At 42.0% G+C, this 14609-nt stretch overlaps 1 protein-coding gene across 7 annotated transcripts in view; it reads left to right on the forward strand.

The window, feature by feature from the left end:
• CPS1 (carbamoyl-phosphate synthase 1) overlaps nt 1-13021 on the forward strand; it is a 128788-nt gene extending 115767 nt beyond the window's left edge. For 6 of the 7 annotated variants that reach the window (XM_027636899.1, XM_027636897.1, XM_027636894.1 and 3 more), the window contains 6 exons: nt 1019-1093; nt 3934-4032; nt 9117-9176; nt 10090-10202; nt 10729-10858; nt 12422-13021. In XM_027636899.1, coding sequence (XP_027492700.1) covers nt 1019-1093; nt 3934-4032; nt 9117-9176; nt 10090-10202; nt 10729-10858; nt 12422-12520 — 576 coding nt within the window. In that variant the 3' untranslated portion in view covers nt 12521-13021. The remainder of the gene's footprint in view (nt 1-1018; nt 1094-3933; nt 4033-9116; nt 9177-10089; nt 10203-10728; nt 10859-12421) is intronic. The other variant, XM_027636900.1, reaches the window with a different exon arrangement.
• The last annotated feature ends 1588 nt before the right edge of the window (nt 13022-14609 follow it).

Below are 14609 nucleotides of genomic sequence, written 5' to 3' on the forward strand. Positions count from 1 at the left end.
GAGTTGGCCACTGTAAAAATTTTCTCTTTACTTACAGTAGAAACAAAACTGATCTAAAAGTCACAAAGATAGGGGACATTTTTTGAGAAACCTTGTGAATTTGTGCTGTTGCATTTTAGCTGGTCATTGTTAGGTGTCATGAGGCAGCATCTGTCCCATCTGCAGTGTTACCATTGGAGACTTCCAGGAATGGAATTATGTCCGTAGATTTAAAAATAGATTCTTTCTTAAGCAGCAAGGATCCTGTCTTCATGAGAATGCCATGAAGATGGCATTTCAGATGTGGAGAAGCCCTATAGAAAGTGATTCCATAGCAGGAAGTTTGTTCCTTGTTTGTCACGTGTAGTCTTTGGTTATTAACAGAGTTTCTTTTCCTCCCTTCTTGTTTGTTATTTTAAGCTCAAATTAGACAAGATAACTCAGAGACTGCAGTGACCTAAGTCCTCAGATAATAATAATGATCAAGGGGTTTAATATTTTCATACAAAAGATTATGAGTATGTATTTTGGGGAGGAGAAGAAAAATATAAAAATAATTTATGAATTTTCATCTGGTTTACACCAAAAGAGTGTTTTCTTGTGGAATACTTCTATTTTTGTGAAAGAAAAATTTCATAGAGAACAGTTTTCTCAGAAAAACCCACTGGATTCATATAGCATCTCTCCTTGTTCCATGAGTTAGATGCTTCCTAGCCTTTCTATTTTAAAATGTGTCCTTAAAATGATACTGATAATGGGCTACCACTGACTGAAAATCTACCACTGGAATGTGAGCAGGACTGCAAGAGTTAGATAACTGATTTATTGGTGAAATACATGTTTATTTGTTCCAGTCCATCATTAGGGTGCTGAGGGGACTAATTTGCCAAGTACTCCTTTGCTTATCAGCCTTGACCACTGCTTTTTTGGATAAATTATTGTCTCTTTCTGTCACTTCCAAGCATAGCTGGAATTTTTATATTTTTTAAATGATCTATTGATTAATTTTTTTCCCCCTCCTTCCTCTTTGTTTCACCAGGCCCCAGTGTTCTCCTGGTCCCGGCTGAGAGATGCTGACCCTGTTCTCCGATGTGAAATGGCCTCTACTGGGGAGGTATCCTTTTTTTTTTTTAAACCAAGTTAACTTTAAACATCATGAATCTTAGAAAGTGATCTTGTTACTGCCTGAATCATGATGGAATCTGTAGCTTCTTCAGAAAATTGAAAACATCTTTCTTAGCTGTAAAAAACAATGTCTTGGAAAACCCAGTTTATTCAGCCACTGGATGTCCCTCTTTACCTTCATGTCAGCTCCCTGAGTTGGACCTAGTTGGTGTGACAGCCTGCAATGAGTTTATCTGAGAGATGTCAGGTTCTGGGAGGTTCTCCCTGCATCAGTCTGTTTTATGAATGGTCTGCTTCTGGACAGACAAGTCCTTACAGCTTCCAATCCCCCCGTGAACACGTGCTAGAACAGTGATGTCGAGACTCCAGGTTGTGAGCGGTTGCTCTTGGAACAGTTAATTAAGGGCAGAAAATACGTGTGGTTTTTTCTTGTTGCCTAGTGACCATTAAGGCATGTCCCAAGGTGCAAAAAGCGAGAAAGAGTGAATAAAATGTGTTGGCTGCATTAATGACTGTTGGTAGGATGAAGAGACTGGGCAGCTTTACCCACTCTTGCTATAGCTGGGCTGTGAGGCACTTCTGAGACGTCTCTCAGTGTACACATGGCACACTGTAAGGGCAAAGGGCTGTTCATCTTCTGCCTAGGCTCATCACCCTCACCCTTGGGCTACAGGATTCCATCTATATCACCTGGAGAGACATTTACTCATGTAGAACAAAGAGGTTTCTTTATGAGTTTTGCTGAGCTATCAAGGGCTTCTTTAGATACACTCAAGCAATCTCTAAACTTACTTTCTCTGTTACTTCTAGAAAGAGTTGCAGTAGCAAAAACTTATTCTGGTCCAGAACTTATTCTGGGAAGTGATTAAATACCGAGGCAATTAGATTAGGCTTAATGCTGCACTCCCACAGCTAGGCAGGTGGCAGAGTCTGGGCTGCTTTATTGGATGTGGGCTTGGCGGGGTCTATAGGAGCTGTTTTTATTAGGAAATATTTACCATTGTGGTACAAAAAAGCATTCTACCCAGATGCAAGCAAAGAACAGCCTTAGGTCTCCTACATCTCTCCAGAATTACTTTATTTTACTCTTCATAATGTGTGGGAAATCAGTATTGCAGAAGATTTGTTTTCAGTGTAGTTAATGGGCAGAAAAAAGTCAAGTGGCTTCTGTGACTTCCTCATTTTCAGAACACAATTGAATACACAACCTCTCCTCTTCCCCCCAAAAAAACCCCAAAAAAACCCAGCTCTATACAGAGTTAGAGATTACTGTGGTCATAAAGGAGGGATTATTAACTTTTATGAGTTGGAAAGATCCGTATTCACAAATGCCATAAAGTGTGACAGTTACGAAAGTCTTTCTTATGAGTGAAGTAAGGATAATAGCTTGCTTTGGTAAAATGCTCAATTATTCCTCAAAGCGGTTTTTCACATACGTGGCTTGACCTGGCCTTGACTTTGTTACATCTGTCTCTTTGAGTATTGTGGCTGTTTTGACCATAATGAAAAACCTCTCCTGGCAGGCTGGAAACCCCTTTTCCAAGCCTACAAGACATGGGGTTGTCCATCACCCTAAGAAGTCCAGGATATACACAGGATATAAATACACTGTAGAGCAGTGTGAACACTCAAGGATGAGTTTTTAAAGGAAAGCTGGGATATCAGTTATCATGACTTTTTTTTATCCCTTCCCATGCGGGATTTTTGTTTGTTTAGTTGTTCTTTTTTACTTCAGAAGATCTGGCAAATCATCATTTGTTCTTCTTTCATGAAATACTGGTTTGTCCTCGCCATGGTAATAGTGAGGCCATGAAAGTGAGGGCTAACTCTGGAATGGGAAGAACCATAAGAGGAAAATGGGAAAGCAATTCTCAATCAGCCCCTTTATCCAATCTGTATATGTCAATGGATTTGTTGCTTCAAAGAGAAAAATCTGTGACAGTTTCTGCTTCTGACTGTTTTTCGACAAGCGTGGAGCTGGCCAGGAAAAGTGAGGGTTGATTGATTTTTTTGTTGTGAGGGTTTTTCTGCCTTTTTTAACTTTCACAAAATCTCATGCTTTCCTGTTTTTGTCACCAGAATTCCAAATTTTGGCAAGGAATATGGTTTAGCTCTTTCAGAGGATTGTTGCCGTATGACAATCTGTAAGCAACTGAGCTCCACAGCCAGTTCTGAATGCTGGAGAACTGCTAAATGATTCTTACTGGTTTCTTCCTCAGAATTTTTTAATATAAAATAAATTATTTTGAATTGGCATGATTGCTTTGATTTTTTTCTAAGTAAATACTCAAATTTTACTTGAATTTTGTGTATCCGTGGACTTTTAATGGAAAAGCGTCTTTAAATACCATGGTTTTCCTTCCCAAGAAATGCCAGGAGCACAGGAGAGCACAGGCACTGCCTTGCCCTGGTTTGCAGCCACACAGAGGAACTTGCCTGTGTGCAGAACCCTCACTGGTGTTTAAGCCTTATATAATGTAAAACAATTTACAGTGCACTCCCAAACATTAGAGCAGAGGCTGTGTACAGCATTCCAATAGCTCAGCAGAATCAGCTGTTGTTAGTCCTCAGTGTGCTGTTTGAAACTAAAGTGTTGCTTATTCCTTCGTTATTGCTTCATTAAAATGATGAGATTTGTCTACAATGATTTTCTGATTTATTCCTGCTCTCCCCATGCCTTCAGGCTCCATGCAAATGCAGTCTGACTTCTTTAAGCAGAATCAAAAAAGCCTGTTTAAAAATTTCATTCCTGTTTCTTTTTAAAGCAATGTTTTTTGGGGTTGTTTTTGGTTTTTCCCCTCACGTTGCCTTCTTTGTGCCTTTCCCCAGGTCGCATGCTTTGGGGAGAACGTGTATTCTGCTTTCCAGAAGGCTATGCTTGCCACAGGGTTTACATTTCCTAAGGAAGGAATTTTGATTGGAATCCAGGTGAGTCCTAAAAATCAAAGCTGAGAAGGGATTGACACAGAGAAACTCAGTAGCTCTTGCCTTGTTTTCATTCATGTGGCTTTATGGCTTAAATGTATTTTTCTGCAATTCAGCCTTAAGTACAATAAGACAATGAGGAACAAAGGCTCTGGAGAGATCTTTATTGGATTCAATATGGCTGGCCTGATGGGTTTTACCTCTGTCTCCTAATAGTTTCTACTGGGAGCTGCAGAAGTTTGGTGGGGGAAACCCCTGGGGATTACTGGAAGCAGAGGCCTGAGATCAGAGAGCTAGAAGCCACCTTTCTGTGGAACAAAACCTGTAGACAGGCAGTTCAGAGAAACATTCCAGCTGGAACCCACAGAACCCATAGAGCTCACTCTGTGCCTCTTCCCAGATGGGAGTCCTGGCAATGTTACTTTCACCATATAATCATATAAACTTTCATCATATAATCATATAAACTCTCTATTTCTGTGCATTGCCTCTTGCCCTTTTGAAACCAGTTTCCCTCCAATCCCCCAGACAGTGAGGCTGCAAAGCTGGACCTCCTAAGCTTTCCCCTGGGGTGCATGTTTCATTGGAGGCAGAGCTGTAGCATCAGTGACTGCAGAAAATGTGATGGTTTTGGGGTGTTGTGGGCTAGTCATTGATGTAACTCATGGCTGTTGGGCCATGAGGCCTCCACAGGTATGGCAGATTCCTCTCCTTGTTGGAGTCACGATGGGAATATAATCAAGTACAGAGGGGTCAGGCGTTAAAGGACAACAGTCTTCACCTTGCAGCCCACTTCTGCCATTATTCCTTGCCCTTTTTGATGATGGTGCACAGCTAATATTGTTCCCTACCGTACAGCTCCTGTCACTGAGGAGTAGCTCAGAAAGAAAGAGCCAACACTATATTTGTGTAGTGATGTTTCTGTTTTCTACACCTTGCCAGAGCTCTCTCCTCTTAGGGACTGTCTTTCAGACACATACTCTGCACGTCCAGTGACTCCATACCAGACTAGAGCTTGGACTTCAGGGTTTCATGTCTTGCTGTCACCACCCCGAAAGTTGCTCTATGTGGCAGAAAGTTTAAATGATGTCAGTATGGGAACGTTGTCCAGTGCAATGACTTTTGCAAAGAGCTGTTACGTGAGGGAGTTTCTGGTGGGTTTGCATTGGGAACAGCCCTGCCCCATTCACAGGCCTGGATCAGTAAGGAGGATGTGTGTTTCAGGACAAACAGGGGACTAGGCAGAAAAGCGAAAAGCCTTGGTTCTTTATCAAGGAATAGCTATCGAATGCAGGAGGGGCTGAAGTCAGAAACACTTGCAAACTTTGGGATGTATGTATGTTCCTCAAGAATTCAGACACTTCCACTGCAACTAGAACGTTCTTGGGCCCCATAAAACCAGCTGATCGCCTCCTGCCATTTCCACATTGTGTTTGTAATAAGCTCATCCCCAACGTGATTTGCATAAAGCTGGTAAAACAAAAACACACAATAGACGAATTTTCCTGTCAGACAACTGGGGTGTGAAAAACGTCTTTGGCTGTTTGTGCCAGCAGAGGATATGAAGGAAGTGTGTGAAAAGTGGCCAGAAAGCAACACGATTTCTGCTAACACAGATTACCACTAAGTCCTTAAGTGTACACATATACACACATCTGTGGATGGAGGCTGTTGCTCCGTTACCTTTAATTAGCAGAAAAGTCTTTGCTTGCTACCTAGATAAAATTTAAAATTAAGCATGAAACTCTGGGCAGTTGATATTGTGTGTCTACTGTATGTCTAATCACCTGCATATTTAAAAAACAGCATTTTAAAAAGGAGAAAAGCAAAGCCAGGAGAAGAAAATGGTTAAAATATAAGCCTATTTTCCGGATAGCAGCTAAAGGGGAACAGGCAGCAAAAAGTAATTTTAGCTATAGAAAGCATTTATGTAAGTTTTGTGTCAGTAGCTGTTAAACTGAGCCAAATGTTCTTTGCACAAAGGTGTTAAGAAAAAGAAGGGAAAAAGAAGAGATAAAGCCAAAAGCTCAACTCCACAAACCTTTTAAAAGTAACAAGATTCTGTCTTTTTCTAATGAGTGGTTTTACCATTCATTTTCTTGCGAAAGAAACTTGAAAATAACAGATCAATTGCTTAAAGGTCTCTCTGCATCTCAGCATATTTCTTATAGAATTAAATTCCAAATCAAAAAGTATAAAGTTGCTGCTGAGAACTAGGTATTTGTTCCTCCCCACTCTGTAGTTTGTCACCTACCTACTTTTCAATGGTCTCCTTTGAAACATAGGGGAAATAAAGCCCTGTGAGAAGAGAAGGTTGAAATGCTGACCTAGACCTGACATATAGACTATAGGTGGTCTTCCCTGTGTATTTAGCTGGAGGAAAGGGGAGTCCCTCACTGCAGAAACAAGAGACACAAGGAATGAGGAGGCATCAGGCAGACTGCGAACACCAGAACACCACAGGATGGTTTCTCCAAGCTGTTCTGGTGCTCTGGGGGTTGATGCTTGTCAGGAGCACGTACACAAGTCCCCTTGGTTGTCTGAGGAAGGTGCTGTGGTTCTTCTGCAGTGGGTAGTGAACTCAAAGCACTTTCAGAGGCTTCATTGCTTCATGACTAGCAGCTTGCTCTGATTTTTAAACTGAACCTTTAGCCCTTGCAGAAAGAGAAATAAGAAGCCACATTGTCTTGTATTCTACTTCCCTCAAAAGTAACTAGGCTCATATTTTGGTTATTTGGTATGCTGCACCTTTATGCCATTGCTATTAATCATGGTGAGGTGAGAGGATGCTGAAGGTGGAAGTCAAAGGGATGTAGTTAACAGGAGTAGAAAGGGAGAACTCGATTTTCTTGCAAATGTTTCACTCTGTGGTGTTTTGTAAATCAAGAGGCAAATGGCTGTGCTGTGATCTGCAGTCCAAACTGGTCCCAGTGTGCCCAGGTAATGAGCCCAGCCTTGCTGAGAGGCTTCCAGGCTGGTGCATGTACAGGTTGCAGTTCCAGTGGAAATGCAAAGGTGGGGGTAACCAAGAAAATCATCCTCCAGGTCAGACAGGTGAGTGTTTCTTGACATCTGAGGGACAGCACAAGGCAGGTTGTGCAGTCAGCTGGGACCACAAGCCTGCTGGGTTGTCCTTCAGCTGTGACCACTCTCTGACACTGCACAGGTTGAAGATCCCTGGGATTTTAGAGGCCTGATGCTCTTCCAGGGTAGATTGAGTACAGCTTCCTTGTTAGGCAAATGGATCTCTGCTGGTTTATGCAAGCTGATAATCTGACCTCTTTTCTTTTCACAATCTGGAGAAATCTGTGATGCTGAAACACTGAGTCTGTCATTAAATAATTTATATTTTATGCAAGAGGAGTTGAAAAGCTATTTTTTTTTCTTTCCTGATTGGGCTATTCAGTGATATCTCTGGGATGGAGTGCATCTGTCTTACATCTGTGCTGGTGACCACGAGATGCGGAAAGCATTGACAAAGTATTTTAGTCTTAAATCCCAGCCCTCCAAGTCTGTTGTTTCAAGGTAACCTTCAGCCTTAGTTCCTTACGTACCAGAATTTTTCTGTCCTCCACAGTGGATTTGGATGCAGAATTCAAGATTATCACAGGACATGAGATGGCTTCATACAGTGCTGGATCTCAGTGAGAACTGGTGTAGCTGTACTGAATGAACTGAGGATGTAGCCCTTTACAAATACTTGCTTGCTGGCAAACATGAGAGGGGTTATAAGAAATGGAACTTTTTTGATAAAGGAAAAAGAATACAATTCTCCTACAGTAAATATCTTCCACTAAATAAATCTGCTTGTACTTTTCACGTGTAGTAACTAATGGTTTCTTACACAGGTTATTTCAGCCAGCTTGTAAATCTAAGGCTGCTCCAATGCAAGCTGACAGCTGTAATTTCTTTTCATGGAGAAGCTGTTTTATGTGTCACAAGTGTTCAGTACATGTTTGATAGAAGTTTATAATACTATTGTGAAAGCCAGCTCTCCTCACCAGAAAGCAGAACCCTTCTCTCTGACTGGGAAGCTGCCAACCCTGTCACATTGTATATTTATATTTTCCAGTTAATGTGCAGAATGAGATGGCTTTCAGAATGAGGTTCTTTCCAGAGTGCTTGGAAAAAAACCCTGTTTACTTCCTTTCTTTGTAGAAAATTGTTCACCCTTCAGAATATTGCTCTCTCATCCATAGAGGTTAATCTATCAGTAGCTCCAGCAGGGACAAGGGAGCTTGCAGTAATATTACTTGCAATGGCCAAGTTATGCTAAGGTTAAAAGCAAGCTTTGGCTTGCCTTGGCAGTGAGAAGGGCATGTGTTGCATTAGATCTTTGCATTGCTGTACCTTCAACATCCCAAGGATACTTATGCTTAGCATCAATTTTCACTCACCTTTTCCTCTAAAATGACTTGTTCAAGTGCAGACATCTACAGGAGGTTGTCTTACCTTTCTCAATTGTGGTGGATCTGGATCTGCATTGTGAGAGAGCCTTTAAAAGGTGCCCCATGTATCTGGGCATTCAGGTCCTTTTGGGAATACAATGTCCCAGTCTCCTGAGTGGTTTTGTGTCTTCCATTTCCATATGCCTGTGGCAGTTAGACATGAACTCGCACATACACAGACTCCTATCCATGGGAATGTGCCAACAGAGCATCCAAAAGCAGCCCAAAGCCTGTCTATATATGTTATCTACTACAAGAGAAAGCCAAATGTTTGAGCAGTGATTGAAAAAATATTTAGTTAAGAGCAGAGGGGACTCTATTTAGTGTATTTGAGAAGGCAATTGCCTAGATATTTAATATGCAGTAGTAAATCTTCTGTAGTTGCAGTCAAACTTAGTATGAGAAAATTTACCCTGGTGTTGTAACAAAATATGTCTTAGCTGGGAGTGACTTGGGCTTCAGGATCCAGATGTTTGTCTTGGGAATGGCTCTGTATGAGCACATGCAGAAATTTCTGTGCACCCCCACACATGCTCTCAGCACAGAAAGATGTATTTGCCTTTTAGCAGTCTCGAGGATCTTCGTTTTGCCCAGCAAAGCACTGTTTTGATGCTGCATCTAAAAAATTTCCTTTTTCAGAAGTCCTTCCGCCCCAGGTTCCTCAGCATAGCAGAACTATTGCATGAGGAAGGGTTTAAGGTAGGTGGTTTCAATTATTTAAAGCTAGAGAGCTTTCAGAATCTGAAATGTCCTCAGCCTGCTGCAGGAACAAGTTGGAGTTTCTTTGGAGACAGAGAAAAAAGGGTATTTTCGATGTAGAACAGGAATTTTAAGCTGAGTGATCCATGAAGTCAGCAGGTATCACCCAACTAAAAGTTTTCATGATTACTTAATTATATGGGACTGTTGTGAGGGCAGGAACAACTCCAGCTCTGTTATCAGCCTGCAGCCAGGATGGACATTATAAACTCCTCTAAGTTCTCCAAGAAACAAAAATGCCAACAGGATGCCATGTGTAGCAGGAGACAGGGAAGAGAAAACTTTTTGTATGGAAAACATTTTTATAGGGCTACTATAAAAAGTTTTCAGTGATATTCACAAGCTGCAGAGATACGAACTCTGTGGTATATTTATATCCCTCTTGTAGCTCTTCTGCATCATTTGGCATCCATGTCTCTAAAGAAAGGCAACTACCAACACAGCCACAGAAGACTGGTGAGAGCTTTTACAGTTCTGCCTTTCAAAGCTTAGTGCTAGGCCTGAAAAAAAAAAAAAAAAAGGAAGTGGCAAAAAAAATCATAAGTGATTGAACTTAAGCCCTATTGAAAGTCAGAGGGATTTAGTTTCTTTTAAGTCACTTCATTGCTTCTGGATGTGTTACTGCCATTCGTTGGCTATCATCCATCAGGAAATCCCAGATAACAGAAATCTGGGAAAGTCATTCTGTACTTGTGTCTCTCTGTATGGAGAAACACCTTTGTTATGAAAAATTCCCTCCAAAATCAACTCTGACAACCGGGGTTGTGTGTTAGGTCAGACCACATGAGTTAAATGAAAAGATTTGGTATGAAGAAGCACACAGTAAATAACCTCTTTTTTTTGTCCTTGACAGCTTTATGCCACAAAAGGAACCTCATACTGGCTCAATGCTAATGGTATCCCTGCAAATCCTGTGGCATGGCCATTGCAGGAAAGCCAGAGTTCAAGCCTCCCTCCCATCAGGAGGTAAGAGTAATGCTCACCTCATCAAAATTGTGTTAACATCCAGCACAGCAAATACAAGGGGCAAATTGCTGGCCCTATTGAGATCAGTGGGACTTAGATTCAATCCAAAAGTTTTGGTTTATCTGATTCTGTCTGGAATTGCCCCAGCAGGGAGGTTTCAGCTTGATTAATGAGCATCTCATTGAGTAGTCCTATTTAATATGGCTTGGAGGTATTGCTCCAAGTTACACTTTCATGCAAGAATACATGGAATCTGAATATTTAGCCTTTAACAACAGTCAGTCATGCCTTTAACATGGGCTGGGCTGTGTGAAGGCTGAATGTTGCTTTGCATTGCTGATTGGAACAGAAATAAAGCCCAAATTCCTGAGTTGCAGCTTAGTGCCTTAACCCCTTGTTTCTTGGGGTGAAGACTAAACTCAAATGAAAATTTTCAGTGTTGTTTGTCTCCATGCCTGTGCTATTCATCAGAGGTCTTTATTAGGTGGGACACACTGTGATACTTTCTTGTGAATTCTCTCTTCAGGCTGATGAGGGATGGGAAAATAGATCTGGTGATTAACCTGCCCAACAGCAACACCAAGTTTGTCCATGATAATTATGTGATTCGGAGGATGGCTATTGACAGTGGGATTGCTCTTCTCACTAACTTCCAGGTACTTCCCATGTTGTTCCTTCTCCTCTTAGACATAAGAGCCTTCAGAGCTTGCAAGCACTTGTGACCATAGATTCCAGAATGTCTGTACCCTCATTATCTGACAAATAATGTATCTGAAAATCATGACAACACATTGGTTTGAATGTGTTTTCTTTTTGCTAGTGTACAAAATAACGTTGCTCTGAGTAAAACAAAACAAAACAAAAAAGCAAACAAGAAAATCCTGAGTCCTGTACTGCAGCTGAAGTCGTGGCTGCATCATTTTCACTTCAGAGCAAACCTCTCACACAGGATTGCCTGTAACATGTTTGAATTATGCATGGGAACAACTTTATAGTGGGATGTTTTTCCAGTATGGTCCTTAAACCTTACAGCAGGATGTTGCTGGGCTTTCTTAAATGATCCTTGGGGCAATCCAGTTCCAAAGTGTCATCCAAGTGGAATTGCTGCCTGTGCTGTTGTGGTCCCCAATTGTTACTCATTACATGTCTGTAGCTCCTTACAAGACCCCTGGTGGTCTGGTGGTTAGGATGCAGCACTCTCACTGCCACGGACCGGGTTCGATTCCTGGTCAGGGAACTCCCCCGGGCAGATGGAGCTCATCAGCCTGTAAGGCCACCCATCTAAGAGAAGGTCACTCTAAACAAACCTATGTCCTGAGGACCTCGCTGCCACTGTCCAAGCTCACTCAGCCCCAGCAGATGAACCTTAGGATTAAAGGGTGGACTCAGCTCAGCGCACACTGTGTCTCACCTAAAAAATCCACTGCGCAGGCTCAAAGGGTAATGACCTTTCCCAAATCTTCGATCACAAAGACTGGCCATGAAAGGGGAAGAGATATTTGGTAATGCAAAGTGGGACTCCTGCTGCCAGCATTACCCTGCCTTCCTTTGCAAGTGGCTTCCATTGTCACCAAAGAGCCTCATCTGGCTCTCATTAAGCAACAGCAGCCAAACTCCCATTGATGTTGGTGGGTGCTGACATGAGACCCAGTGACTTGAACTGGTGTCCAGCTGTGCAAAATCTTCTGCTGTGATCGGAGTGGAGAGCAGAGAGAATGCCAAACTGTAAGTTCATAGACTGGATGATGTCAGACATCATTAGAAGGAATGGGGAATTGAAGACCCATTCTTTGCCTACAAGCAAAACACACTCTGACAACCAGAACAGGGGTCCCCATCCAAAATTTATTACTGCACCTGCTTGATGCATTTCACTGAACTGTTTTGATGGCAGAGTTATAATCTCTGAGTTTGAGAGAGGAAAGCTACCTTGGTTCTCTTTAGCTTTGAGCTGTATGGAGAAACAACAGCTCTCATGGGTCAGAACTGTCTTGCCAAGGAAGCCCAGCACATCTGTGTCTCTCCAGCTGGACAGGCAGGTTCCAGAGGGCTGTAGCCAGCACCTGTGCACAACTGGTATTGATTTGGATGGACTCAAGGACTAGACCTGCACAGGGTAATTTCAGGGTGACAGAGTAGAAGTATGGATCCTGCTCTATCACTTAGCCTTCTGCAGAAGGCTTTGCAATGCTCAGTCCTCCTCTGCTTTGTGTTGGCAGGTGACAAAACTTTTTGCTGAAGCTGTCAAATACTCTGGGAAATTGGACTTCAGGAGTCTCTTCCACTACAGACAGTTTGATAATGGAAACACTTCATAGAAGAACTCTCTCCAACCTGCAAGCTTGCTGCTTCTGGCACCACAAAAGAGAGGGGATCTCAGATCATCCGACTAGCCATCTTTTCATGCATTTTGTAGCATCTGCACCAATTGCTTTTCCAGCTCACACAAATTAATTTCTAGCCAATACTTTTGCCTACTCACTGAAAAGCCATCCTCTCCCTAGTCTCTCCACTATCTCCTCTGTATTTCCACATGGCATCAAATATTAGTTTCTTACTAGATGGGTAGATCCAGACACCACCATAGCAGAGAAGATCAAAAGAAACACAAGTGATCCTACATAGGAGTTGTTCCTTCTTTTCATAAGCAAGCCTTCTCCTTCTTAGAAATGCCTTCCTTGGATCCATACTCCCAGCTATTCGCATGCTGGACTACTAGAGTCTGGCCCCAAACTCCCATAGAAAGACATGGAGCTTTCTCTTTCCATTGCTGATTATTGGAGATTTTATGACTGTAAAAATAAAACATTCTCCTGCTTTATCCTCTTGATGACACCATGGATGCATGCCACAGTGTTGAGTATGATTGGAGCTCTTTAAAGACAGATAAACACAAATTCCCCACGATTCCCTGCAACAGCAGACATGGAATGATGCAGCTGCTCTTTGTTTTGTTTTTAACCCTGAAGAATCATCTTCTTCAGCATGCAGATTTGGTGGGAGAAGGCAGCTGCATGTATGTGCCCTGGAGTTGCTTCCAAGTTCTGCTCAGTCCTTCAGGCTATTATCAGTATTATTTTTTAAATTCTGGTTCAGCGTTGTGAATTCAGGTGGCTGTCCCTGTATCATAAAGGCTCTCTCTCAGCTTTCTGTCTGGCTTCAAAAGTGGAGAACTCCCCAGAGACTTTTGTGTGTTGCTGTCTAACATTTTATGCCATGATTGTGGGCATTAAAATCGAATCCATTTAAAATGAAGTGTTGCAGTGCTTTACCTCTCCTGGTTAAGTGACCACTTTCATTCCCACCTTCTCTGCTGCTTTTTCAGCTGTGGCAGCACCTGCAAATGCTGTCCATGGAGCAGACACCCATTTGGCACATGGGCCCCAAGAAGCTTAGAGTGTGGAGACAGAATGAGGGTGAAGAGATAGTCTGGGGTTTCTTAAATTAATGCTACAACATTTCAGGAAGGATATAAAATTTGATGAGAGCTGTTATTGGTACATGCGAAGGATTGGGCAGAGGCTGTGATGACTTTAGGTACCATGGGACTCTCTGAACCATTGGTGCTAACTGCCAAGACCAAATTTTAAGACAGATTTTATTTGTGATCTGGTTGACATCCCAAGTGCTCTTGTCATGGTATTTCTTCAGTACTAACTTTTGTGATGAACACACATGCCTGCTCCACGAAGGAAGAGCTTTACACTTTTAGAATAGAGATGTTATTAAAAAAACCCCACTACAGCAAAAGAAAACTCTCAAACAAACCAAAACTTTGGAGGAACCCAAAGGCATCAGTTGTTCACCCATTCAGTTGTGAAATGGAAGACTAATGGTGGTTAATGAAGCAGCACCCTACAGGCACCTTGCCATATTCTTTCAGTGGCAAAAATCCCATTAACAGCTCGTGTCATCTCACATCCACCCACCCTGCTTATACCTCTAGTAGTGAACAAAGTGACATCTTAAAACATCTGTATTCTCTTGTTCTTACATTTCTATTTTGTCACTTCTCTTATGAGTTGAAAATGCAGTAAATGCCTGGATTGTGACAGCTACTCCTTCTTAAATTCTGCATAGCCTGGATTCTGCCCTTCTTTTTTTAAGTCTTTTTTTAAAGCATTAATGAACACTAGTTTGTTAGGAAACCATCATTCTTGTATCTGACAGTGACTGCATCATTGAGTGTGGAGCTGCCAAATAAGAGCAGCAGGACAATGGAAATGCTCCTTCAGCTGTTGTACTAAAGAGAAGGGAGAAGCCCTGATCCCCCAGGAGAGACATGTAAAATGTGAGGAGCCAGATGACAGAGCAGCGGACTAACAAATGTTGAAGAGATGGGAACTTTAAAGAAGGGGCTCTCAGTTTTGGAAAAATGGGAAAACTTTTGCTGCTTTTAATTCAACT

Source organism: Corapipo altera, unplaced genomic scaffold, assembly GCF_003945725.1.
Source record: "Corapipo altera isolate COAL_440 unplaced genomic scaffold, ASM394572v1 45, whole genome shotgun sequence".
Classification (NCBI taxonomy): Eukaryota; Metazoa; Chordata; class Aves; order Passeriformes; family Pipridae; genus Corapipo; species Corapipo altera.